Raw genomic sequence first — 27430 nt, 5'->3', positions numbered from 1 at the left:
GAATTAAGGGTCGCCCTCTCGGAAGACATACTTTCGCCTTTGATCTCTAAAAGGATCCGGTAACTTTTTTTGGCACTAGTGACCTCAATAACAGCGGTAAGCGTTACGCACAGGACGAGAATCTCCCTGGACCTCGACGTATTTGTGGGTTGGCATCGCTCCAATTATGCGCAAATGCTCGGCATCGTCCAGCGGAAGGTCGCGTTTCAGGTACAACGTCTCGCGTATCTGTGACGTCGTTCCTGCGACTCTGTAGACTATAGTTTAAAAGCACGTGCTCAGTTCATGAAGCTGCGGCGACTCCAACCTCATAAACGTTGCAAAACACAACGACGGCCACGCAATAAAATGAGACGAATAAAGGTGCGAGGGGAAGGTCTCGGCAGCAGGATTCACCCGCCCGCCAGCGGACGGCTGATCGGATCGAGCTTTACGTAGAGCAGTCCGGTTCCTATCGCCCTCTCCATCGTTGCCCCTCTCCCCCTTCCTACACGAGTGATGGCCTCAAGGCGCGTCTTCACAGAGCGGCTTGCGCTTCCACAGTTCAAATCGCGAAGGGCGTCCCCGATGCATCGTCAAGCAGTGGCGTCCGCGAAAAAGTAAGCGCAAGGGTCGAGGAGGGCTCATCTCCTCGAGCACTCGGAACAGCCATCGTCACGGCAAGGTCGTCTTGCGTGGCGGCCAAGCTTGTTTGAAAGGAAACGTTGAAAAGGTGCTTTTGGAGCGGCGATTGTTGTGGTAGTGCCGTGTCAGCTGGCTGGAACATGAGCCCACACGTTGGCGGAGACGGTTTGCCGCCGAAATCTGTTTTGGAGCCAAAGAGCGTCGGTACAGAGGTGAGTGAGGAAACTGAAACTAGCGCTCAAGTTTTGTCGTTAGATTGTGAGTGGCAACGCAGGTTTCAACACAGTTGAAACGACGTATAATAGGCGGGATTACAGAGAGTGATATGTCTGTTTTCTTCTACTTGTCTCTTGTTATGTTTCACTGCATCATCTTATAACGTTAGAGAGTGGCAGCGACAGAGACAATGTTTGGTCGGTGATAACTGCACTGATACAAGAGGCGCGATAATTGCCACTGCATAGATTAGTTAGACGCGGTTGATATTCCGCGTATACGTTCACATTTTCATAGAAAGCGCAGGGCTGCCGTACATTTTGGGGAAAGGATAAGTGGCGCATTTTCCCTCGAATGTAATAGGGCCTAGAGGCGTAAGTAATGCGGAAATATGGTTTTCAAGCGCTGATATATTTTATCATCCGGCACCACAAAAAGAGAAACGAATACATTTTCTCTCCATTTTTTATATTGTTTAATTAATACAACGACGCTCGCAGACGCAGCATCAATGACACTAGTGTGAATAAAATTTAGGTGCGGCAACAATAGGTAGTCTAATTTTCCTTATGTCAATTCATGGATTGTTTCAATAATATACCCTGGGGTGGTACGTGCGAAAATCACAATATGATTTCTAGGCAGGCTGAAACAACAGACTTCAGATTGCAGGGGCGTTTTATTTATTAGATGCGAATCATCTTATGGTGGAGCTCAATCCGGTGTGCGGCGTGACCACCCTTACTGCGCATGCGCATACCCTCATCGCTCACCTCCTCTCTACTCCCTCTCTCCACTCCCCCTCTTGCGCGTCTCATTCTCTCCTGCGACGAGTAGGCAGCAGAGACGCATCTGGCGTCTTGACGTGGCACGAGCGGCCGATGGCGGCCTCTGCGTCTGTGTCTATAGACGCGGGGCTCACGTGCTCTCCTTCCCTCGCTGAAGAATCCCACGACCACACCGATGGCATGGAGTGCAGAGAGGCAGACGCACATGTTCTTGCAACTTTGCGGGACTCGAATACCTCGGTCGCCGGCAGTTCCACGCAGCTGGAGCTGGATGTAGGCTGGAAGACAGTGTTGATTCTATGCTAGAGGAAATCACAGGCTCAAGAACGCAAGAAAAAAAATTACACCATCTCCCGCTCAAGCTAATCATCTCCCCGCTGCTTCGTATGCACACATGGTTCCCTTTGTGGGAGACGGTGCCATCTTTTTGTTCTCATCAAAATGCGATCTGTATTTCATCGGGCGACTGAGTATTCACCATAACAGTAATAACAGTTGGGGTTTAACGACCCAAAACCACGGTTTGTCAGTATTTAACAGCTGAGCGCCATAGTTGCTGGGGTATAACGGCGAGTAATTCTAAAGTTCTCTGTATAAACATAACTCCGGCAAGTAGAAAGCAAAGAGAGAACTCGCTAAATTGCCATACACAAGTGCACACTACTGGAAAGCCCGTTCGCTATCTGCTAAAGGAATGTTTCTTTAGAGACTTCGTCTGCAAGCAATCCTAAGATATGTGGAAAGCATCTCGAACGTCACAGTGAACAGACATTTTCAAGATAAATAACGACACGAAAGCGATAAATATCGGTTCAGTGCTGATTCACGCCGAGTTAAATAAAATAGGAATTGTTGCTGTTGACTGTATATGCTTTCTCGCTAACGTTGTGCGGCATGCTGATCAAAATTAAAGCGTAGGCGAAACAAGGTAGCACCTTAGAGTAATATTGCTTCAATTAACTCGATGCGTGACTGACAAAGCGATGATTCCCGAGAGCGCGGCTGACAGAGCTGCCGTTGTAACATCGTTCTCATATAAACTGGACACGGAACAGCCCTTGTCACTCTGCAGAGAGAACACGAGTGTTCATGACTGTGTGGTTTATTACAAGCGTACTTGCGCAGCGCGGGCTGTGCATAGTCGTCAGTAGACACTTTTCATAAATACGCCACCTGGCGGTGGGATTTTCGTCAGTTTCGATTTTGCAAGGAGTTCTGGGATAGAAATCGCCATGTTTAGGTCAAGGGGGTGTGTCCGTATACGTGCGCCCGTGTAAACTGTCCGCGCGTGGTGCCAGCCGGCTGAATCTCAGTCTCCGATAATATTAAATAATATTATCTAGGGTATAACGTCCCAAAACCACAGTATGATTATGAGAAACGCCGTATTGGGGGGTTCCAGAAATTTCGACCACCTGGGGTTCTTTAACGTGCAGCTAAATATCAGTACACGAGGCTCGAACATTTTCGCCTCCATCGAAAGTGCAGCTGCCGCGGCCGGGATTCGATCCCGCGACTTTCGGATAAGCAGTCGAGCGCCATAAACACTAGACCACCGTGGCGGGGTCTCAGTCTTCGATATCCCTACGAAAGAATGACACCGTGCCTTGCTTTGCAAAGACTGTAAAACTGACTTCCACGTCGTAAGAACAGCCCCTAGACCGGATGGAGGAAAAATTTGGCGCGGCTGTTGAACTCCAGGCCATGGATTGGCTGGCGTCCGCCTCCGGGGCAAGGAAAAATGCTCGTCGGAGCTACAAGCTGCTAACGGAGTTAGGTCGACGTTGTAGTAGCATCGCTCACGAAGAAGAGAACGGTGTCCGCCTGAGAAACGAGGCAGGCGCGCGACACAGGAAGTCTCGAGTGGCCAGTGCAGACCTCGTTTTTCTCGTACAGCAGGTGCTTGGAGTTACTTGCAGTAAACAAATAGTTCAACTTTTTACGGCCCCGAATGTGCTTTTTTTTCATTATTAGGTTAAGATAAGCCAGTCGCTACGCCTCAGGCGCAGGCTCGTGCTAAACCCGTACGAGCATTCACAACCGCGAAAACCGAAGGAAACAGACGCCGCAGAGTTATACATTTCGCTGACCGCACTTCTTGCATAGCTTTAACAGCGTTGCACTTGATGCGCGAAACGGCGTATAGTCAGGTCCGCCGAGGCTTCACGACAACTGGAATGCCATCCTCGTCCTTCTGTTCGGCAAAATATATTTCATAGCTTGAATATGCGCGGAACGGAACCAACTCGCCCAACTTCCAATCCTGCTAAAATCTATTTGTTACAGTGGCTTGGCGTCATTACTGCCCTACCGCTCCATCACCATGCCCTGACCCCGCCGACTACATCGACAGGCTACGAGTTTCATCAGGCACATTTCGTAACCCTGAACAAGCAAACCTGCTGCACCCCATATTCCCGCAGAGCTGGCGATGTCGGAAGCCACCGCAACGTGCTTACGATCGTCCATACCGCGTCATCTATCGCGCGGACAAGCATTTTACGTACAAATCCTCAACATGCCTACGTACAAGGCCTAGCGCTTCAACGACCAAATGACACTGAGAGTGTATTGCGCCGAGGTGCAGAACGTGTATTTGTTTACATTGGTAATTTTCAAATGTCCGCGGCTTACTTTTTTCTTCTCTTCGCGGTAGGCTCGTTCGTGACACAAGAGAACACATCTTTTGAGCCATCTTTAGGCACGCGTTTCCGGCACCATTCACAACATGCGAGCTGGCTGCGGCGCTAACGAAACGTCACGCACCAGCAGTTGCAGTCTCGCAGAGTGTCGTCTGCTGTGACCACCCAAGCACGCCGGCTTGTGGTAGCTCGCGTGAAGGGCGCTTGGGGCGCCCTTTTACGAAAAGGATTAGGGTGCCTCGATGTGCTCATCCGGAGGCGCGCGCACATCGAGGCACCCTAAAAAGGGTCTATTGATATTTATTGTCAGCAGGCAGTAGGTTGTACTCGAGCGGTGGCCCTTTGCTATGGCGACAGATGATGATGATTTCACGGATGCTGAAGTGAAAGAATGAGAGTAAACATATTCGCAGCCCAGTGAGAGTTCTTACGACAAAGTAACAGCTGGGGGCATGATGTTCATAAGTTTGTCGCGCGCGTTACGCTGGCGCAGATGGGCACAGAATTAAAGGGTAGGGTATGAAAGCCATGCGTACTCCTTTCTTTCTTCATCCGTGAATGGCGGTCAGCCACAATGAACGCCCTCCCGCACGGCACAAGGGACAGGCCGCAGCATAAACGCTCAGCCGATGAAATGTCCGCATGAGAAACAAGAGGGGGAACATCTTTATCGACGTGTCGTTGTTCGAATGGTATGTGAATCGATCAGACTCGGCATTCGACGTCTCTCTCGCTTACGTGGCCGCGTCATTAGCTGCGTAGTGTCTATTCATGGATGGCCTTGATCACAATGGCGAAATGGAACGCTTACATAGACTACGACACGCGCGATCCCCTGTACCGTGGGCTGTTTTCTTTCAGGCGAGCCTTCTCCTTTTCCTTCGAAACATGCATGCCGCGGAGGCGTCAAGAAAGGTTTGCGGCGCCGAGCTGTGCTCCCGCAAGGGTTGCAGAAAACAGCGCCACTTCCTGCCCCAGGATTCACTTCCCCCAAGAACAGACGCAGATTCAACGGTTTTGTCCTAGAAATAAAAGAATAACCAGAGCAGCAAAAGACGAAAACGTGAGCGTGTTTGCGCCCTCTCGTGGGTGCAAAGGACGGAGTGTGTAACGCTGCGGTGACGTGCAGTCTAGACGCAGCTGCTCTGAGGCGTCTCCGTGCTTGCGCTAAAGGGCTGCACGTGAGGCCTGCGTGCGTATCTGGGAAAGGGTCTCAGTGACCTTAAGGATGGCGCTCGGGCTGGTCGTTTGGCTGCCGATAACGCGAGCGGTGGCCACGCAGTTCTCGCGCTAGGTCATCGTCTTCTTTGTTTCTGATTTTGTTCTCGTGCAATGCACTCCGTCCATGCTTTATGAAAACATATATCTCGTCTTCAGACCGTCACAGGCAGTAACGCGAGAAGTATGCTTGTGCCGGGCGCTGCGTCTTATCGTCGGGAGAATGTAAAAAAGAAAAAGAAAAGAAGAACTTTGTTACACAGCGGACAAACGTATGCCAGGAGTTTGAAAGCTAAAAGACGTGGTCCCCACTTATGCAGCTAATGAATTTGATTAATGGTCAATATGTCATTAATTAATTTCATAGGTAATTACACGATCGCACATATTCCGATCTAGGATATCAAACCGACGACGACACAAGACACATCAACATGGAAAAAAAATTAATTAAGCGCTAGTTTTAAGGTGAAGGCTGTCGAAGTGGTGGTTAAGGTGCGCTGCTGATTCATGCAAGCGTTTTTGAGGCACGGCCCATTTACGTGTTGCACACCAAAATTATTCAACATCGAACGAATCCCGCGGCAACCATCGGAAACAGATACATGGAAACCACTGTCATCCTCACAATTTCTTTCAAGTGAATGGTGACCATTCGAAGCTACTAGCTGCAGTTATTACATTGCAATATGCATGTTAGAATAATTAGTATGTAATTAGCAAATACTGCTCAACATTGAAATATCAAATTCAATTTCTCGTGTGAATGATGCGCACTTTCGAGAATAATTGGTCTCCAATAGAGCGGGCTGCATTGCATGATTCTAAAAAAATATTTTTCCAATAGAAACATCACTCACGTATACATAGATTAAAAACACTATTTCACATTGTAATTTGACATACTTCATTCGGTTCGTATGTCGACATCTACATCAAAAGCAGAGAAGCACTCTTTTGCTTGTGTCCGAAGAATGAAAACCAGCTTAGGCTAAACATCACGTCGATATTTCTGCTTGCAGCTGGTGAATTTGTCATTACATTTAGCTCTGGTAAGACGCCCCCAGAGAGTCGAACGAATGTACTCACGCAGAGCGCGTAATGTGAATACTTGAAGAGCATCGTACATAACAAACACTCGACTTGCTAAGCCATGTAGTAATTGATACATGGCAACAAACTATGACACGCTACGTTAACTAATCATGTGTGGAGTTTACAGTAGCGGTAACAGGCAACCCACTCTCTCAAGCTGATGGCACGCATTCGCTTGCATGGTTTCAAGCAGTGGCGTATGCAGAACTTTTTTTCGGGGGGGGGGGGGGGTGCTCTTTTATCCGGCATTGGGGCTGGGCAGATAAGTCGGTTCGAGTGTCACTCTGTGCTCTGCATCTCATGAGAAAAATTTTTTACAGGGGGGGGGACTCATGCCCCATGTGCTCCCCCTCCCCCCCCCCCCCGGCTACGCCACTGGTTTCAAGGATTCTATACTACTTTTTCCAGTTCTAAGCTGTATGCTGGTGTCAGTTTTTCCATTTTTCCTTTCGCCCTTTCTTAATGCAGTCCGTGTTGGAAGTCATTATTTTGAGAACACGCTGCCTCTGTGTTGGAAACGTGCGAGTACGGTTTTCTGCGTTTTTATTTTGCAGGTTTAGGCCTCTTAATTTTGGTTTGTATTTCCATGCGAAACGTATTTTGCCCTGTGTTTAGACTCGCTGCTCCTGGGTCAATACCTGGTTTACTAATGTGGTTAGCGCTGCAGAAGCTTCGTGTTTTAAATCGACAACGCCATAAGATGATGCAACTATGAACGATTTGACGGATTGAATTATATGGGAGCACAAGTAATATTCCTAAAAAAGCAATGGCCGCATCACGAAAGCTGCTAGAAACCGAGTCAACACTTAACTCGGCTCGCTCGATTTCCCCCCCCCCCTTCCCATGTAACACTTAACCCATTCCCCTTTTCTCGCTTTCATCGCAGCAGCATAAAACGTGAAAAAAAAAGCAGAACAGAAAAAAAAGTTTTGCGGGCTGACGCCCGACCATGACCCTGTCAATCTCTCTGCATCGGAGCGCATCTAGGCTACAGCTGCCGTGCGTTCATCGTTTTAGGTGGTGGTGGTGGTGTTGGTGATGTTGCAGCAGGCGGGGTTAGCCTGGCCTGCATGGCCGGCAATTGTTCCGCCTGAGCATCTCCAGAATTGTAGGGGTATGTCACCAAGTGCCGAACAGCCCAGTGTCTCTCAGGAAAACTATCAAAATTCTTTGCATTAGTTTTCAACAAAACGGGGCTTTTACCACTAACAAATTCTTGAAAAGAAGTGAGTGCTAATTTAGGCAGTATTCATATATTAGGTTGTTTCACTTAGCGTACTGAATGTTCTACTTGCTTCAGGATCAGATAAGAATAGTTAATATTCCAAATTTGGAAACTTCTCTCGTAAGCTTCTGTCCACATTACGTTATCACAGTGCTTGATGAAACATAAAAGTGAAGCGGAGACGGAAGCGCTATTATCGCATTGGCGGTAGGCGTGAGTCACGAAGGGGGCGGGGTGAGGGGGGTTTGACCTTCCTCCGGCAAAATCTTGAACAGGAAGTTTTTGATAAAAATATCTCGTGTGAGGCGTCTCTTTCAATAAAAATGTCCTTACTGAATTGGGACCGTTGATCACTTGTATTTGAAGCTACGATACTAAAACGCGTCAAGTATGGCAACAATTATGTGAGATATTGATGTTAAAGAGCCTTGACACTACGGTCGAAAAAAGTTAATTATACACTAATGGACTCATGAGTCGACTCACTTAGACTCAAACTGAGCCGTGAGTCTGAGTCCTAGTGAGGAATATTTTAGTGAGTTTGAGTCCGAGCAGGCCCGTAGCCATGGGAGGTGCCCTGTAAACACCCCCCCCCCTCCCCTCCGAAATCTTAATGAGCGGAGTGTTTTACTGAAAACAAATAACGAAAAAAGTTATCTTTTCGTCCACTTTACTTTCTTCACATTTATATCCTAATTACTGCAAATAAACCCCCTATACTTTCCTTGGCATTATTGCCTGTTAGTTCTCATTAATGTGTCTAACAAAGAAAAACGAGCACTTTAAAGTCATCTTTCGTTTATATATATATATATATATATATATATATATATATATATATAGAGAGAGAGAGAGAGAGAGAGATAGAGAGAAATTATTCCGTAAAAGAAACAGAGGGCCATTTAAATACGCATAAAAAAGCGAGACAGAAGGCTACTAACTCCGTCAATTTCAAAGCGCATTTACATTTTTCTTTCTTTTATTTTTTATTGAGCTTTTTCACATCACGTTTACATCATGCCTCTGAGATTTGTTAGGTATTTCTGGTCGTGCTTATTTTAACCTGCGTTAGCCATAAATTATTCTCATGAGCATAGCACGCGCGATGTGACCCATTGAGATAAAATGACAACAGAAACAGGCGCGGTGCCAGGGCCGAGTGCTAGGGCTCTAAGTGCAGATGCGTCAGTGCATAAACACCGTTTCAATCATTTTCCTTCTTCTTGGGCAGCCGTCTATAGCCGTAAAACATGCTCTTGCGAAACGCTGTTTGCGCGCCGCTTCGAAATTAGCCGCAATACGCAGGCAGTTGAGTACATACGCGTATGAGTTGCTGGAAGAATGAATTTCACAAGGTCTTGCGTGGTCATTGAGAAAGGGCGCGTGGCTTTCCTGACCGGTCCACTTCAGTTCAAGCACGGTGCTGCTCACACGTAAGTGCAGCTTCTCGTACATGCTTTTGCTGCGTGCGCACGCGGACGATAACAAAACGAATAGTAAACATCTGCTGGATGTGTCCATCAAAGCTCACGGTTACAGTGGCGCCGCTGTTCTGTAATGCGTGACGTGCAGACGTAGACACCTCGACACTTATCTGCATGTTGTCATGGGGAAACGCTGACGGGGAGCTGTATACACTCGGTCCATCAACTTTCACAGTCTTCGTGAATCATGTTCATTTGTTTCGACAAAATTAGAGGCTATTCGATCTCGAAACATGCATTCTCGTTTAAAACAGTTCTAAGGAGGGAAGAACGAAATGACAGTCGTGTTTTGCCTCATTCTTCCCGTGTAGACACGTGAACACAATCTAGTGGTGCACAATGTCATGGTGAAGCCTGCAGTGGATTGCTTCCTTCGATTGAGTCGATTGACTTAAGCATCTCAACTTCTGGCAAGCCTTTCCATCCGTAAACTGTCTGAATATCTCTGGAGTAAACGTTCTCTAAAGAAATATGGTGTATCCCTCCGTCATAGGAATCGGGATAACACGAAAGCCAAACGTGTCCTACCAGAAGAAGTTGAACGTTTATTGTAGATTGATATACGAGAGCTTGCACGATGTCAATGGGCGTTTGGCAGCTATGGCACCGCTTGATGTGTTACCACGTGATGGCACATCTCCAACCCAACAACTACCGTTCATGAACACCATTAAAACTTTGTCGTAGATGTACTATAGTTAACATACACCTTGACAAAGCTTATGGCGAATGCCGCGCAAAAAAGCTTCAGCATGCACATCATAAACACTAGTACTCGACATGCACTTTCTCAAAGCGTCGTCATTTGAGGAATAGAAACCGCAAAGTGTGTGCTCCGTAGTAGACGGTGCCAATTAGAGCACTGCAAGGGCTCGGGACTACCCGAAAACCCGGGCCCGACCCAGCCCACGGGCCGGGCCGTGTAAAGTAGTTTTCACGCGAGCCCGGACCGGGCTCACGTCTGAAGCTCCGGGCTTAGGGCCGGGCCCTGGTTTGAGGTGGCGGGTTCGGGTCGGGCCGGGCTCAGACCTAAAGGGACACTAAAATGAAACAATCGGTTTAGACTAAGTGTACTGTGAGAACTCGAATGTCAGTCATTTTACCATCGTAAGTTTATTAATAGGGGAAAAAATCAGGGCAAAAGTTCTATTTTTAAATTTTGCGCCGACGTCACTGATTTCAAATTTGATTTTTGTCGTATTTTGGGGACATTTGCTCAATCATATTTCCTGAAACGCTAAGGTATCCAGAAACGCGTCCGGAAGTGGCAGAAGGCCCCCTTGGCAGAAAGTACCCTCTGATGTGTCGTCCGAGCCTTACCCTGGCAAGCGCCTTCTTTGCTGGGCAGTAGCGCCAAGCAGGCACCCTTTCTGGCAAGCCGGCTATGCCGGGGGCATTTCTATCCACTCCTGCGTCGCCCTGTCTCTTCCTACGCCTGGCTCTACCGTGCCACCAACCTGTACCTGACCAGCTGGCATGCTGTTCCCTGGCCCTTCCTGCTATGGTCTCGTTCCAACCTTCTGCCCTGCAGCCTCCACCCTGCCTAATCCACCTGGCGGCGTCGGCAGCCGCTCTCGGCGGCTGGTCCGCCCAATCAAGTTTTGGCCAAGGCCCGAGCGTGCTTGCTCCGGCTTCCGTTCCTAGCTGCCAACATCTCCTGAACGGCGAAATTTCGGCGAGACGCCTGCACACGTGTGCAGTCTCGCCTCGTTCATCCTGGGCTGCGGACCTTCTCATGGCAGTGGGCTCGCCTTGGCGGTAGAACTTTTGGTGGAACGTTTGGTGCGACCTAAAGCGACCATGGGCTCATACCACCGGGTGCGTCATCGTCGCCTTTGTGCTGTGTAGCAACATTGTTTGGTCCTGGTGCTCGGGAAGACGACAACACCCTTTTGGACATTGCTCCGTTGGCCAGCCCTCTTGCGGCTGAGCTGACCTTGCCACTTGGCCTCGGACAGCCTCTTTGACAGGCTGGCCTCGGTGTTTAGGAGGGAGGAATGGGGGAATCGACCGCGCCCTCCCCTTTGGCGCCTCATTGCCCAGCTAGCGCTTTTGTTGGCCCCGCGTGGTTCGAGCGCCGGGAACCGTCGTTAATCAGCGACACGGCTACCGTGGCTACACCGCCAGGCCTTCTTGCCTGGTTCTAGCCATGCGTCGGTGTTCCCCGCACGGCGCCACGCGTCAGGACATGTCTGGATAATGCTCGCGGCACACCGGGCTAGCCTACGTCACTGCTCTTCGCCTGTCCTCATTGGCCGCCAGTGACAAACCCCTCTCCCATGAGCTCACTTCTGTCTTGCGTGGGCTCGCCGCGTCAGATGTTCTCACGCCCGCACGAGAGGTTGAGGCGCTGCTCCGGCAGGCGGCTTCTCGTGCGTGCGCTCTACTGCTGCCCTTTGTGCGATAGTCGCAGCGCCGCTGGCAAGCGTACTCGACCGATATTGCGAAGTTTCCCTATACGGCCTGCAAGCCCGGTACTGTTGCACTGTGCTGCATCTTGGGTTATTAAACCCGTGTTCGTTGACAACCTGCCTCGAGTGCCTTTTCTGCACCGTGTCGGAGAGTCCACACGGCGCTGCGGCGGTGGAGAACGTCGCGTACCTTCTTGGTTGCCTCTTAGGGTAAGCTTCTCGCACACACAGCTCCACATACATATGCTTTCATTTTTCGATCCGGTCGCCCGAAACTTTTCGGAAAAGTAGTAGTAGCAGAAATATACCGTGGTAGCCTAAATAAACGACACATTTCAAAATCCAACAGTGGTAATGCAAATTATTTGCGGTGAACGAGTGTCAAATATGGCATGCAGTAGCGAACAATGACGTGGCGTGGTCACTAATGTGGTAGATAAGTAGTTTGAGGAGAAATTGCAGAGAGAAATATAAACCATAAGCGCGTGCAGTTTGAATGTGTGGTGGTACTTACCTCCCATTTTAAAATCTTTGAGGGCAGCGCACACAGGCGTGCGCATGGTTCTCCATCAGGTAGAGGGGCGGGCGAGGGATCAGCGAACCCCCCCCCCCCTTATTAAGTCGTTGAATGGAGCAGGCGTTGCATCCCTCCTCTTAGGTGACTAATGGGGGCGGCCACACCCCTCCCCCCCGTGCGGACGCCTACGGTAGCCAAGCTGATAAAGTCATTCTCCCTGGCTGTTACTGTTATTTTGCAGCGGAGAGAAAAAAAGGTTCGCTGTTTATGTTGAAGAAAAGCAATCAGCGGGCCGACAAAAAATTCGCGCCGTAAGTATTTGCGCCGGTTAAGTGATGCGTGGCCCCCTCCCCCCCCCCTGAAAAATATATGTGCCGCTAGAACGCTCACTGACAAAAGTGTATTATTATTATTATTATTATTCTTATTATTATTATTATTATTATTATTATTATTATTATTATTATTATTATTATTATTATTATTATTATTATTATTTATGGCAAGCATTCGTACAATCATCACTGCCCAGTTAGCAATAGCGATACTATGCACGTATTATCGCTGTATCGGATAAGAACCTGCTTTTCCATGAAACCGCTAATTCGATTACTGGCGAATGCGAAAAACCTTGTCTCAAAAATAAATTAATTATATAGTTAAATCTGTGCTATAAATAGCTCGTTGTACGTGTATATAACTTCGCAAAACGAAAGAGGAGAAATTTTCTGACATCATTGGCCACCTCACAGCGCCGTAAAGTTACATCTCGAAAACTTTGATTATTCGTTTGTACCACGCTTTCACACTGAATATAAATTGCGATTCATTGGATGCAATCGCGCTGAACATTTTTCATGATTATTTTAGCAATGGGATATTTACGCGCACATGAAGGAAGATATGTTCTGTTGTCTAATGCAGGGTGTTTCCAGAAATGTGTCACAAGGGAAAGAGCAATAGTTGCTCATTGCCTTCATAATTAGTTTTTCTGTAGCGGCAGACACGTCAAGATTACTAGATACATCAATTACAGCAATAATTAAAGAAATAAATAACTTTTCAATTAGTGGATAGAGGTGGTCGGCTCAAATGAGACAATTAAAGTCCTTCCTGCGAAGAGCCCTTTGCGGCTTGGAGATATCCAAACAGCGGACTATGGTAATTATTGCGCGGCAATCACATTTCAATAAATCCACCGGCAAAACCGAAACCGAAGCTCGCATGGGCGCCACTAGCAGATGCCGAGAATGATGTCGCTGTTGAAGACAACGATTCCAGCAGTGTTAGTTCTCCATTCCTTAACTTATGTGCGCCAATCACGAGCACATCCCGCGCAGCCAAGCTACAAAGTTCATCGGTGGTTGATATTGTCACGGGTATGGAAAGGTATATTACGGGTATTACGACGCTCGCCCATTCTGCACGCCTTGGAGCAGTATTCCAGTATCGTTCTTCCAGGTTTCGCTTTCGATTTCGGCGGCTAAATTGGCCAGATTTCATTAGTCCGCAATAATTACCAGATGCCGCTTTTTCGGAATCTGGAAGGCGCAATTGGCTCTTTGCAGGACGGACTACAATTCTCCTTGACCCGACGGCACGTCTCCACTAAATGAAAGAAATATTCATTCAATTTCCATAATCACTGCCGTAATTGGTATCTCCAGTCATCTCTAGACGTTTGTGGGTACAGAAAAAAAAGAAGTATTCATGAAGCTACCGAGGAAATATTGCATGTTCTTGATTTTTGAGGATTTTCGGATGCATTTCTTGAGACACCGTGTATATATATATTCGTATATAATGATGTGTAATGACCGTGTTTAATATATAATATTAACTGAATTGAATCAGAAATGCTTTATGTTGGTCTGTTTCATTGCTTCATGACAGCCATTATCTCAATGTGCATGTATATCCCTAGTGAAAAACCAAGTGGCGCGGTCGCAGTGGGATACATGATTATTTGACCAGTGTGGCGCTGGTCACTGGGACACTGGCACATTGCATGCGGCACAGTGGGCGCTTGTGCGCGGCTCAATGGGACACTCGTTACTTGTTCAAAATTGCTTTTGACAATTTTTATCAAGCGCAGATCAACAACGAGCACTGCGACAAAAAAAAGACGAAATGAAAAAAAAAAAAAACAAGCGTGTGGAATTTGAACCCACCACCCCGTCGCATCTCACATTCTGATGCCGGCCGATTACAACTGCACCACACTTGAACTTTTTTTTTCTTTATTACAAGCAATGAAACCGTAGCGCTTAGACTGAAATTTCAAAAATTATGCTTCAGGCATATTTAAACACAAATCGAACACAGGAAACGAGTCTAGAGTGTAAATCCTGCGTATTTTACTTAATTTTTCGTGGAAGATGTTTTTTTTGTTGTTGTTGATCGCGGAGGTTCAGCATTTCTGTCTATCTGTCTTGCTTTCCAGAGACTATGTAGACCAATAAAAAAGATTAGGACATAGGGCAATATCCTGTCCTTTCTCACATCAAGCTACCGAATAATTACAGAGTTAGTTTCAAACTCTTTTTTCAGTGTTGGATGCAGAACATCCCAAAAAGACACTGCATCAACACAATCAATGAAATAATAATGAATCGTTTCGGCTTTTTTGCATAATCTGTGATTTACGTCCCGGTGAACAGAGAATCCCTTACTCCTTGAACATTTCTTTGGCATATTGCGCTGCAGGATGTGAAGCCACCGTCTCCAAAACCCGTAAGCAAGTTACTACGACGGTGGAACTGCTGGGGCCAACTTCCCCGGCATGGCCCCGACAGCGTCCACAGCTGGCTCGTTGCAGGTAAGGGGGCGGGTTGAATTAATGTGAGCATTTATTTCTCCGCTGCCGTAACATAGCGGCAGAAATGACTGCCGATAACTGTCTACATACTTGTCGAATTATTTACTATACAGTTCATAGCGAATCAATTGCCGCGCATGCACTGGGCAAGGAATCTCTCTACACGTATTTCGCCAGACAACGTGTATCCTACAGCAGTAAGTTTCACTTGGTCTCGCTGTCATGCGGCCAGTGGTGCTCTTTGTTTGTGCGTGCTGGGTACATACAACCATGCTTTCGTTCTCGCGATCGTTCTTTCACTGAAGAAAAGTTCTTGGGAGCCTGGCCTCAAAGCTCTTCAGCCCAGAAAGTGATACGCGCCCTTCTGCAATTCTTGAAGACAACTGAATTGAGTGATCGCCTGTAGATACGCTGCACTGCGCGTGTGTGCCGTGAGTTATGCACTGTCACGATTTCTCTATTGCTCTCTTACGCCTGACAAAAATTTGGAGGCACAAAGGAACGAGGACAAAAAAAAAAAGACAGGACTGGTGCCTACTAACAACCGATTGATTGGAAAGAACATTTCATCCCGGGTAACATCAGGCGCATGTGCGATTCACATTGATAATCACAGTAACAGAATGTCCTCGGTCCTCGTTCCTTTGTGCCACCAAGTTTTGTCATACCACGCACCAACTAGCCCAAGTGCCCAAGTGCACCAACTAGCCGCGCTTTAGTCTCTTAAGCCCCCCATTTCCCTGCGCACGTGCACGGCAGCAAAGTTCGACATAGTCTAGTTAAACTCGCCTGCCTTTCCCGGATTCTACCCCCCTCTCTCCATATATGTAAAAAAACATGGCTGATCCCTCCGTCATAGGAATCGGTATAACACGAAAGTGCAACGTGTCTTCACAGAAGTAGTGCTTATTGCGTAGTGATATATGAGAGCTTGTACAATGTCTATTCGTGTTTGGCAGCCATAGAACCGTTTGACGTGGATGCACCCATGTTGACAGCATTTCTCTATCGCGACGACTAACGCCCATGATCATGATTAAACCGTTGTGGTAGCTGACGGTGTGAACATATATTTGGACACAGCGAATCGTGAATCCCGCGTAAGGATGATATCAACAAGCTCATAATCAACACTGGTACCCGGTATGCACTTCTTCAAAGCGTCGTCAATTAAGGAGAGAAACGGCACGGTGTGCGCTTTCTAGTAATGGGTAGCCGACGCCTGTGCTCATGCATACGTAACACACACTGCGCTTCAGCAACACGGGAGGTAGAGGTTCGTAGCCTGAGCCGCAAGCGCGTGCGTCCCGCTGGCCTCTGTCTCGCAGGCCTGCTCTCGCTCCACCAAGGCACGACATTCGCCCGTCGAAATCGCATCCTTTCTGCAATGCATATTGCAGCAGTTTTGTTAGTCCGTGCTCTCGCAATTGAAGCAGTCGGCGGCGGAGAAATCCCGTTCGTGCACGTGGAAGCTGCACTACTCCGATGAGCCGACGCACGCTAACACGAAGCCAAAGGCAAAGAACGTAACATAGACATAACTGCGTCAAGGGTGCCTCGGCGACGCCAGCGCGGCCGCCAGTCTACCTCTCTGGTATCGAGACGTTTTAACCATGACCTCCGATATCGCGTGCGATCTCGGAGTAAGCGCTAGTAAGTGTCGATCGTGAAGCATTACTTCTTGTCACATCTCACAGACGGCGGCACCGACCCGCTCCGCTCGCCGCGAAAGAGATTGTGTGAAAGATATAAGGCGCGTTCGCGCCGTGTCTAGCATTTCCAGAGTTGGCTTAGTCGGTAGGGCGTCGGGCGCTTACCGTCGCGGCCGCAACGTCGTGGGTTCGATTCCCAGCGGGGTATCTTTTTCTTCGTTTTTTCTTTCTCACTCGTTGGCGTCCATTTTATCAACGTCATATCCGTGACGGATGTACTTGGTGGACCCCGGCATAAAACACTTTCGTGTTAAAAATGAAAACTAAAATATTTCGCTTTACCAGCACTATTTTGCAAGGCAAATTTCTTGGAAGGATGGCATCTCTTGGACCACGTGATCGCGTGCCAAAATGCATTGACGCGCCATCTGCCCACGCGGTGCCTGTTGTCGAGAGTACCGCTGAACCAGCTGTGCGCGTGAGTGTGCCATCATATTTGCTGGCTGGCCATGTAGCCTGCCTGTCATAGTTATGGTGCTTGTTGACTTGAAATCACCTGGATGTCACTTCCTCTGCTCCGTCGCATCTGCACCGTTGTTTTACGTAGCAGCTGCGGCTGTGAAGGCTCGAGCGTCCGACACGCATCTCTTTTATTTTCGTTTATTGCGCGGTGCACTGCTTTCTGAGACACCTTTAGATGACTCGCGCAAATTGACTCGTTTCTTTCGGCAGCGTTGTATCATCGCAAAGGGTTCCCATTGTTGCTGTCGCATATCAAAGAGCGATAAATGAAAAAACAAAATAAAGAAAAACCTGGAACATGGTTGAGTTTCGCTTTCAATAGAAGTCGCGGGCTCGCTCAAGGCAGCGCGCGCCTCCAAACCTGACATGCCGTCGGCCCTTTGCGCCATCTTGCGGTTGACATTGAAGCCGCGGAAGAACCTCCGAGGTGTGCGTACCAGCAACGCTAAAAAGTGCATATAAATAACTCGGCGTTAGCACGCTAGAAGATGTATGTCCAGGGGCCGAGCGGCTAAACACATCGCGCCACGGAGCGAGCGATAGCAGGTTTGAATTCCCTAATTCGCACAGAAGTTTTTTTATTATTTATTTATTTGAATCGACCTCGAGTTTCCGCTTGCGCACAACGCTGAATTTTCACTCCCAACCAAAGACGCCGCCGCCGATCCCGACACCGGAATTTCTGCGAAACCAGCTGTGCGCCGTACGCGCGAGCCCGCCTAGCCACAACCGCAAAGTAAAAAAAAAGAACGGTGCAGATGCGACGGAGCAGCGGAACCGACGCCCAGTCGATGTTCAGTCAACGAGCACCGTGACCACGTGAGGCAAAGGTACATGACAGCCAGCAGATACGATGGGAGGCGCATGCGCATCGCTTGTCTAGGGGCCCTCTCGACAGCAGGCACGGCGTCGGCAGATGACACTTCGATTGATTTTGGCACGCGCTCCCGTGGTGTGTATACTTTTGCTCAAGGGTGTACACAAGCTTTTGGCCGAAATTCGAGGACAGGACAAGGAAAATAAGACACACTAGAGCGGACTATCAACACAAGATTCTATGTAGTCTACCTTGGACGATATATTGGATAACAGATAGAGACTCATTCTTTGACTAACCGCATGTGCGTTCGCATCATGTACATATTTTCTTTGTATTTCCCAATAAATTATATGTTGTCTGCTCTATAGTGTTTGCTACGTTCCTTGTCCCATCCCCGCATATTTCACCCAAATAGCAGTTGGCAAATCACAAACGCTTTATAGAAGCAGATGCGCAATTCCTTTTGTGTGATTTAGAAATTCGCTCCTAAGAAGGCGGTGCTAGCATAAACTGTAACGCGACCTCGCTGGACCCGTTCCAGAGCCGCCGTGACTTGCATTGCTGCGTATGATTTGCTGCGGAAACGCTGTGCGGGCGCCTGCTTCTACAGCTACTGAGAGGCGGCACAAGGCACTAACGTATTCGCAGAAGATTTGGCATCTGCTTATTATCGCGCACATTATCGCGCACATAGAAAGAGACTGTGGAGCAGCTTGCCTTTCAACGCTGTTGTAACTCAAGCAAATTCATCGTCTGTATTATACATCTCATTTAGTAATGTTTGTTTGCTCACATCCTCATGAAATACGTCCAATCAGGAAATTCGAGCATTTCTTAGAGGGGAAGAATCAAAGTAATTTTGCAATTTCTTAACTAGTCAACGCACTCTTCCAAGTGTTACAGCGAACGGTGCTGCCTATAATGTACGATATTTCTGCGACATACCAGTAAGGAGGGAACAGCTCGAAGCGCATTCATTATTTGCCACAAGGAGAAAGAAACCCGCTTCCCTGTATAAACTAGTATTTTTGCAGTACAAGAACTGTACACCGTTTGTACTTCCCAAGAGAAAATAAAAATTCATTCGCTGTAGTTTTTAAAGCGCTGAAAATGTGTCTGTCACCAAGCGGTGGGTGACAACCATATGCCAGTCATTTTAACGTATAGTGTAGTAGCGCAAATTCGACGGGGACAAAGAGGACAAGAAGCAAAAAACACGACACTCGCCAGTCGTAGGATTTGATACTAAAAGCTTCGATACGCTCAAGGTAATGCAAGCAGACAGCGCCTGTATAAAATAAAGTCCAGTTTATACCCCCAGCATTTACTTGCCTGGCCTTGCCTATTAATTTTCTTATTGCTTTGGTACTCACTACCATCTACTTCCAGTCTCGTGATATTCATCATCACCATTAGCCTGTCTACACCCACTGCAGGGCAAAGGCCTCTCCCATGTTCCGCCAATCAACCCGGTCCTGTGCTTTCTGCTGCCACGTTATACCTGCAAACTTCTTAATCTCATCTACCCACCTAATTTTCTGTCTCCCCCTCACGCGTTTGCCATCTCTTGGAATCCAGTCAGTTACCCTTAATGACTACCGGTTATCCTGCCGACGTGCTACGTGCCCGGCCCATATCCATTTCTTCTTCTTGATTTCAACTATTATATCCTTAACCCCCCTTTGTTCCCTGACTCACTCTGCTCTCTTCCTCTCTCTTAAGGTTACACCTATCATTTTCCTTTCCATCGCTCGCTGCGTCGTCCTCAATTTAAGTTGAACCCTCTTTGTAAATCTCCAGGTTTCTGCTCCGTAGGTAAGTACCGGTAAGATGCAGCTGTTATACACCTTCCTCTTGAGGGATAGTGGTAGACTGCCATTCATGATTTGATAATGCTTGCCGAATAAGCCCCATCCCATCCTTATTCTTCTAGTTATTTCACTCTCATGGTTCGGCTCCGCGGTTACTACCTGTTCTAAGTAGACGTACTCCTTTACAACTTCCAGTGTCTCGCCATCTATCGCAAAGCGCTGTGCTCTGCTAAGATTGTTCCACATTACTTTAGTTTTATGCATATTAATTTTCAGGCCTACTCTTCTAGTTTCCGTATCCAGTTTAGTAATCATGAGCTGTAATTCGTCTCCCGCGTTACTCACCAATGCAATGTCATCAGCGAATCGCAGGTTACTGAGATACTCTTCATTAACTCTTATCCCTAATTCTTCCAAATCTAGGGCCCTGAAAACTTCCTGTAAACACGCTTTGAAAAGCATTGGAGAGATCGTGTCTCCCTGCCGTACGATCGTGTCTTCCTGCCATAAGAAAGGGGACGTCAAGGGCCTAAAAAATTACAGGCCTATCAGCTTACTATCCGTTGTCTACAAGCTATTTACAAAAGTAATTGCTAACAGAATTAATAAGACATTAGAGTTCAATCGACCAAAGGACCAGGCAAGATTTCGTACAGGCTTCTCAACAATAGACCATATTCATACTATCAATCAGGTGATAGAGAAATGCGCGGGGTACAACCAACCCCTATACATAGCCTTCATAGGTTACGAGAAGGCATTTGATTCGGTGGAGATATCAGCAGTCATGCAGGCACTGCGGAATCGGCAGCAACGAAGCCTATACAAACATAATAGAAGAAATCTACAGCGGATCCACATCCACTATAGTCCTCCATAAAAAAGCGACAAAATCCCAATAAAGAAGGGCGTACGTGACATTATGCCATACCGTGAACCAATAGTCACGTATTCAATATCTCTCAGAAGCCGTATCAAAGAGTCACATAAAAAGAGCCATAATTGCGGCTATTCGTTTTCGAGAGCAAGCTTTGTCAGCTAACAACGTTCCGCGGATGTGACCACAGACGACAACATTGAAGAATTTCGCCGCTGACTTGGAAGGCGTGTACAGTACTGCGTACCATGATTCACTGAAATTTGCTTATGAGATGTGCTCGATATTTGTAATTCACCGCAATAAAATTTTGGGTACGTACTGTGGCCGCTGCCTCCGTTATCCGTGATCCCGCGAGCTGTTGAAAAAGCCGAAGACGACGGCTAAGGGCGAGCGTCAGGTGTGTAAAGTACAGCCTGCTGAACACGCGGTATGATCCGGATTCTGATCCGACGCGCGATGTTAGTGTTCCGGCATGCGGCACGGCACTAACGATTGACCAGCGCGGAAGCTCCGGCCAGATCCAGCTCCGTGACATGTCCACTCGAAGACTTCGTATCGTTGTCAACAAATGCAAGGGAAGCTCCTTTTCACAAGGCGGCTTGTTTTACTAGAACATTGCAGAAAAAAATACATTTGTCATCGATTAACAGATTACGATCGCTCGCCGACAGTGATGGCTCCGCTGATAGTCACCTATAGGAATGGTACATATAGCGAGATGGGCGCCGAGGCTTACGGCAGTTGTTATTGAGCGCAAGATGTTCATAGGAACGCCTATAACTGACAACACAATTATCATTTGTACTCTTATATCGTTTCGTTAAAATATGCATCTAGTTTTCTAGGAAGTCACGATGCGAAGAGCAAACGTGCAGGCGAAGCTAGCCTCTTTGCTTAGAAAGCACGTGTGGCTGATTACCTGCGAAATGACCTTGCATAGCGGTGCTGCAACGGCTGTGCAAATCTATGCACCGCCCCTGGTGCAACTGGCACCTCACTGCAAGGAGCAATCATTGCGGCAACACCGTATGGCAGTTCGGTGCTTCATGGGACTCCCGCGCCAGTCGCCCGTGGCTGCTTCACTGGCGCAGGAACAGGCATAGCCCCTGTCGCTGCTTAAGCTGCGACAGGCGCTGCATCATGTGGACCATCTCCACAAGCCCCCAGGGGTCGCTGCCCTGCTTCGCAGACTGCTGAGCCAACCAGCTTCACGGATGGGACAGATCTGTACCATCTATGAAGAACTGGTGCTCCATGCTCCCTGTCCTATACAGCCCCCTGCACCGCACCAGCAACCTCTGCGCTCGCAGTCGGAGCTGGGCAACCTCAGCAAAGGGCAGACACCGGTGTGCAAGCTCCACCAGTCAGCCGTGGCGAAAATGCACAACAGGCTGCAGGGGCATCTCCTGATGTGCACGGACGGGTCTGTCCGGGACAGCCCCCGCTTGGCCGCGGCTGCCTGTGTCATACCAACGACAGGGACCAACATCCAGTGCCGCCTTCCCTTCCACGCCAGCTCCACTGCAGCTGAATTGGCTGGCCTTCACTTGGCAGCCGACTACCTCGTGTCTACAACACCGCAGCCACCCGTGGCGATCCTCTACGACTCCCGGCCAGCCGTACAAGCGCTGCTGCAGCCAGACCTAGCTGGGATCACCGTGGCGCTGCTGCACGCCAAGATAAGCGCCATGAGATCTCGCGGTGCGCGTCTGTCCCTCCACTGGCTTTCTTCGCACGTTGGGATAGCTCGGAACGAGGAGGCCGGCGCCGCCACAAAGCAGCACACCACGGCGAAACCTCAGTCACCAAGGCGTTAGCCCTGTCGGACTACTTCCGGCAACGAGTGCGGCAGCTGCTACCAGCGCCCCACCCTGACAAGCGGGTGGCAAGTGGTAAGCCACCGCCATCCCTTCCGGAGACTGGCCTGGACAGATGCGAGCGGTGGCTGGTGCTTTCCCTACGGACCGGCAGCGCCTGGTCTGCGGCACGCATGTGCTCCACGGGTCGCTCCTCATCGCGAGCGTGCTGCAGATGCGGTCACGACGAAACGCTGGAGCCCATCATTTGCTCCTGCCATGCTCTGGCTGGTGAACGGTGCGAGATGGTGCGCTGCTATCGCTTGCTAGGTCTCCTTGCGACAATTGTGGAGGACTTCTTCTTTCCCAAACGGTCCAAGATACCAGCTCTGCAAGCCTTCTTCGAGTTATCGGCTGCTGCAGACCTCGCCGTCCTATAGACGGACGCCTTGGCTTCGTGCTCCCGCCTGCGCTGAAAACCTACCCTGTTGTCATCCACTCTCTCCTTATCCCTATCTTTTCTCCTTTTTCAATCATCTTTACTTCCCCATTCCTCTTGCCTAATGGCGCTGAGCTGTGCCCCGCGACGGGAGGCAGAAAATAGCGTCCTTTTGTTTTCTCGTCTTCTGAATAACTCCCTCTCTTGTCTAGTGGCTCCAAATCTTACGATTAATTTGGCACTGGCCTCAGATTTGCAGAAATAGCCCCTCTTTACACAATACTTTTCAAGTAGACAATTGTTGCTCCCGGTAAAGCGCCACCTCATTACTTACGAGGTTCTGGTCATCAATAATTTTCTTGCAGTTCTTCGCTCTCATTGCTCAAAGGTAGCATACGCGAACGTAGACATCCTTCCTCTCACAAGCTAACAACACATATAGTGAACACCAGCTACATTAGCGGAAGCAAGTGAGGCAAACCACACTTGCCCATAAAACCGATCGCGTGCGCTTACACGACCAATGCGCTGTATTCATTTTGCAATTCATTTTGCCAAGTTGCTCAACAGCTTCTCTGGTTGATGAAGTCAACACATGTGTGTGCCAATCGCGTCTTTTTTAAATTTCCCTCGTTCGACCTAACGTAGTTGTTTCAACGCAGGTTGCTGTGCCATGGCGTGCTTTTGTTCTATGGCTGGGAGGCGTTCGTCCGGATTTCTGCTTGTTGCTTTCCTGGACACCTTCCAAGTGAACAGGCGGGAGGCATCGTGGCCCATCATGCTGCTTAGCGCCCTTCTGTGCCTGTCTGGTAAGAAGAGTTAACTGATAACGACGTCAGGAAGCTCTCTAATGTGCGTTTGGATACCATGTGCTGGAGCATGTGAAAAGAATTAGCATTCTGCGACTCTTTTTAAACTAAATCCTCGCCACTTGAGATTGGTTGGCTAATGCTTACCTGGAGAATCAAACCCGAGTCGTCGGCGTGACAAGGAGCTGTTCTACGATGGGACCAGGCCAGTACTTGAAACTACTTCGTAAAAGAACGCTATAAGAATTTTATATAGTGCAAGGAGTCTGCTTAACGCATGTAATGCTGTGTGGAAGAATCGTAGAATCGGACCAGGCGGCAGAACATGTGAAATGTCCAACGAGTGGGCGGTTTAAAGGTGCCCACCCATTACAATGTGTTTAGGTTCGCGTGCCATCTTACGGACGCGTATTGGGTATTTGGTTAATCTGTAAAAAACGAATTAGTGCTTAGAGGGCACCTTGCAAACGTACTTGCAGTAGGCATTCTAGGATAGTTTTATAGAGCCAATTTTAGGCTCACAAGTGTTCCTTTTTCTGTGGCACCGTTGAAGGCCATACGCACGGAGCCCGATTACGCTGCCGCGTTCTACTTCTGATGGCGAAGCTCAAGCGGCCTCCAAGTTTTTAACAGCAGAGCTGTTTAAGCCGGTCGTAATCTGTCCAACGCAAAAAAAAAACACACACACACGCCACGCCGCGATGACGTCACCGCACGTTGCCTAACAACAGGCTGCGCAGCTGTGTGCCTGTTTCACTAGTTAATACACTGCTCCGCCATCAGCCCGCCTGCCTGAACACTGCGCGCAACCACTCAGTCGCGCCAGGCGTGACGTCACGGCCGACGCCGCATGCTCTCCTTCGTTCTCTATAATGACGGCGCGTGGCGGCGGCGCCAGGCGCAAACATGGAGATACCGAAGATGGTTTGCACTGACGATGAGGCAGCCGCTTACCGGGAATCGCGCCGCGCTGCCAAGAGAGACTTCTGGATTCGACTCATTTAAGGTAGGCCACGACGTAGCACGGCCGAAACGGCGAGCAGTAACTGTTCTGGACTCGACTGGAACATGACATCGCTTGGCATGACTTCGTATAACTTAGCATCATTTTATACAGCTTGGCATCACTTCGAATGGCCAGGACTAGCTCGGAACCGATCAGCTCAGCTGTGCCTTTAGCCTTGCGCCACTAGTGCAAGCTACGCCCGGCTTTTTCTGGTTTTCGCACACTGACCGGCCTTGAGATCCAAAGAGTGCTTCGAAGCCATACAGAAGTTTTCTTAATGAAAGTACGCGTGCAACGTGCAATATTAACGAGATATATACTGTTACGCTTCTCTCAGTTTTGAGAAGCCACATCCGCTATACACTACATCGCTGGCGTCGAGAAAATACCATGAGCCGGCGAGAATCCGTTAAACATATGGGCGTACAAATATCGAAAACATTCGAATAACAAATTATATAGTGCTCCATTCCTTCCACTTTTCATACTGAATAGTGAAGTACGTAAATACAAAATTTTCTAATAGTTAAATGCTCCTTTGCTGAATGTGCGATATGTTTTGCCTTAGCCATAAAACATTAACAAAACACTACATTGCTCTAGTGGGAAGCTATATGCAGATAGCAAAGCCAACCATATTCGGCTAGAACGTACGCAGTTACAACAGCCAAGGCGAAAGCTTGAAGAGCCGAGATTATAGCCATTGTAATGCACCGGTTGACTATTACAAACTAGTGTACGTTTAAGGAAGGAAAAATGACGATAAAAGAAATTTTTTTTCGATGGTCTGCTCTTAGGTATAGTAATTATTGATTCAAAAATACACATACAAATTTGCTTCGTGTATGAAACCAAGTAAAGAATTGATCACTTGAATAAAATCTATGGGTATACAATATTTCATGAAAAGTAAGGAACTGAAATAGTTTATACCCATAGACATTATTCAAGTGCTTTGACAAAGGCCCGCATTACCTAACGGCCCTCTATCCAGCGAAGCCGACTGGGGAGTGGCACTCCGATCGCTTGAGGCACAAATCCAGGCAATCCAGAGGGCCCAAGAAAGGGCGGAACATCACGGTGTCCCAGCGCCGATTTGGACGCGGCATGCGGCTTCCGCGGGTCCAGCGACCGCGGTTCCCTGAGGAGTGAAAGCTCCTCAGGATCAAATAAAGTCCATTGTCTGTCTGTCTGTCTGTCTGTCTGTCTGTCTGTCTGTCTGTCTGTCTGTCTGTCTGTCTGTCTGTACGCAATATTTACCTAATCAAGCCCGGTACATATACTGCGGACAGTTTTGGAGCAGTTCAAGTAAAGCACGGGCTGCGACAAGTGTCTAACGGCAGCTGTCCACGAAGGGAAGTCGTGGTTGCAGAACGGTGGTGCTCCAGGCTTTGCTTTGTGTTCTGAAATGAGGATAATCACTCTAAAGATAATATTCTGTTTGCGACCAGAAACTTCAAGTCATTCCAGCGGTATTGATGCCACTCTGAGCCTCGTAAGATACAAGATACCTCATTCAAAAAGCGGCAGGAAGGGGAAGATAGAAGCTTGCGACGAGAAAGTCCGTAAACAGGGATTGTGTGCCCGAGCCGACGTTTCGACAAGTGGACCTGTCTTCTTCAAGGCTGGAACTAATTTGGTGCGTAGTGGATTAGTTCCAGCCTTGAAGAAGACAAGTCCACTTGTCAAAACGTCCGCTCCAGCACCACCCCCTGTTTACGGATTTTTTTCAAGATACTCTACTGTTATTCTGAAAATTCACAAGGAAAGCCAGGAGTTAGCTGGGGTTCAGAAAACAGAGGGATAGGCTTCTGTATTCTCACGATTTTATTAGTCCAACGTAATATCTCACGCAAGAACGTCCTGCTGTGTTGTGCTCATGCGTGTCACCAGCGCGCACTCTTAAGTTTCCTGTTGCTCTTCAGCATACCATTACGTTACCGCTTTATAGCCTGTTGCAAGATTGCCCTAAGGAGATACAGGAGGAAGTGGAACATGTCCAAGGTGCACTGATGTCATCCAAAATATGCGCATGTAACTTTAGGAGTACAGTGAACTGGGTAGTTGGTACTGGTTCCTTATGTTACAGCGCGACAAGAACGAGAGAAAAAAAATTAAGCCACACATACGACAGGACTCAGCGCTGACCATGAAGTGAGATTTTTTATTCAAGAAACGTGTTCATATACGGAGGGCCAAACCTGCGCGCCTGCACACAGTTAACTGCGAACAAATGCTTTCAAAAATTACAAACTTAAAACATTAGGAATGGTTTCCACGTGTCAGTCCCTTTCGCTGCTCATCCGAAGTCCAGAAGCGCTATTTCACTGTCAAGGAGGGTGATAGACGGCCGGCTAATGCACTTGTATTCGTTCCTTTTTAATGTGGAAAGCTTCCAGTATTTCTCTGGATAGGGTATCCTTGTGTTTGTACATAACAGTGGCTTGGTCGAACCGGGGATGACATGCGCTGTCCCCGCAATTTCTGCAGTGCGCCGCCGACTGAGAGCGCATTGTTCATTCACTATCAGTTCGTGATTTTAACTTAAGGTTAACATCAACCAACACAAGACAGCCACTACACTTGAAACTGGATTTAACAGAGAGATGACTACGCTTGAATTATTTCGTTAGATTGGGACGTCCTTAATGTCG

General features: G+C 48.2%; 1 protein-coding gene across 1 annotated transcript in view; it reads left to right on the top strand.

Moving 5' to 3' along the window:
* The first annotated feature begins 549 nt into the window (after positions 1 to 549).
* Positions 550 to 27430, top strand: part of LOC119390868 (monocarboxylate transporter 9) — a 43812-nt gene continuing 16931 nt past the window's right edge. Inside the window, exons 1-3 of the mRNA XM_037658577.2 lie at positions 550 to 836; positions 14930 to 15041; positions 23624 to 23770. Coding sequence (XP_037514505.1) covers positions 765 to 836; positions 14930 to 15041; positions 23624 to 23770 — 331 coding nt within the window. The 5' untranslated portion in view covers positions 550 to 764. The remainder of the gene's footprint in view (positions 837 to 14929; positions 15042 to 23623; positions 23771 to 27430) is intronic.

Source organism: Rhipicephalus sanguineus, chromosome 4 (genome assembly GCF_013339695.2).
Source record: "Rhipicephalus sanguineus isolate Rsan-2018 chromosome 4, BIME_Rsan_1.4, whole genome shotgun sequence".
Lineage (NCBI taxonomy): Eukaryota > Metazoa > Arthropoda > Arachnida > Ixodida > Ixodidae > Rhipicephalus > Rhipicephalus sanguineus.
Note: the sequence above shows the minus strand (reverse complement) of the source record. Positions and strands in the feature narration are given on the sequence as shown.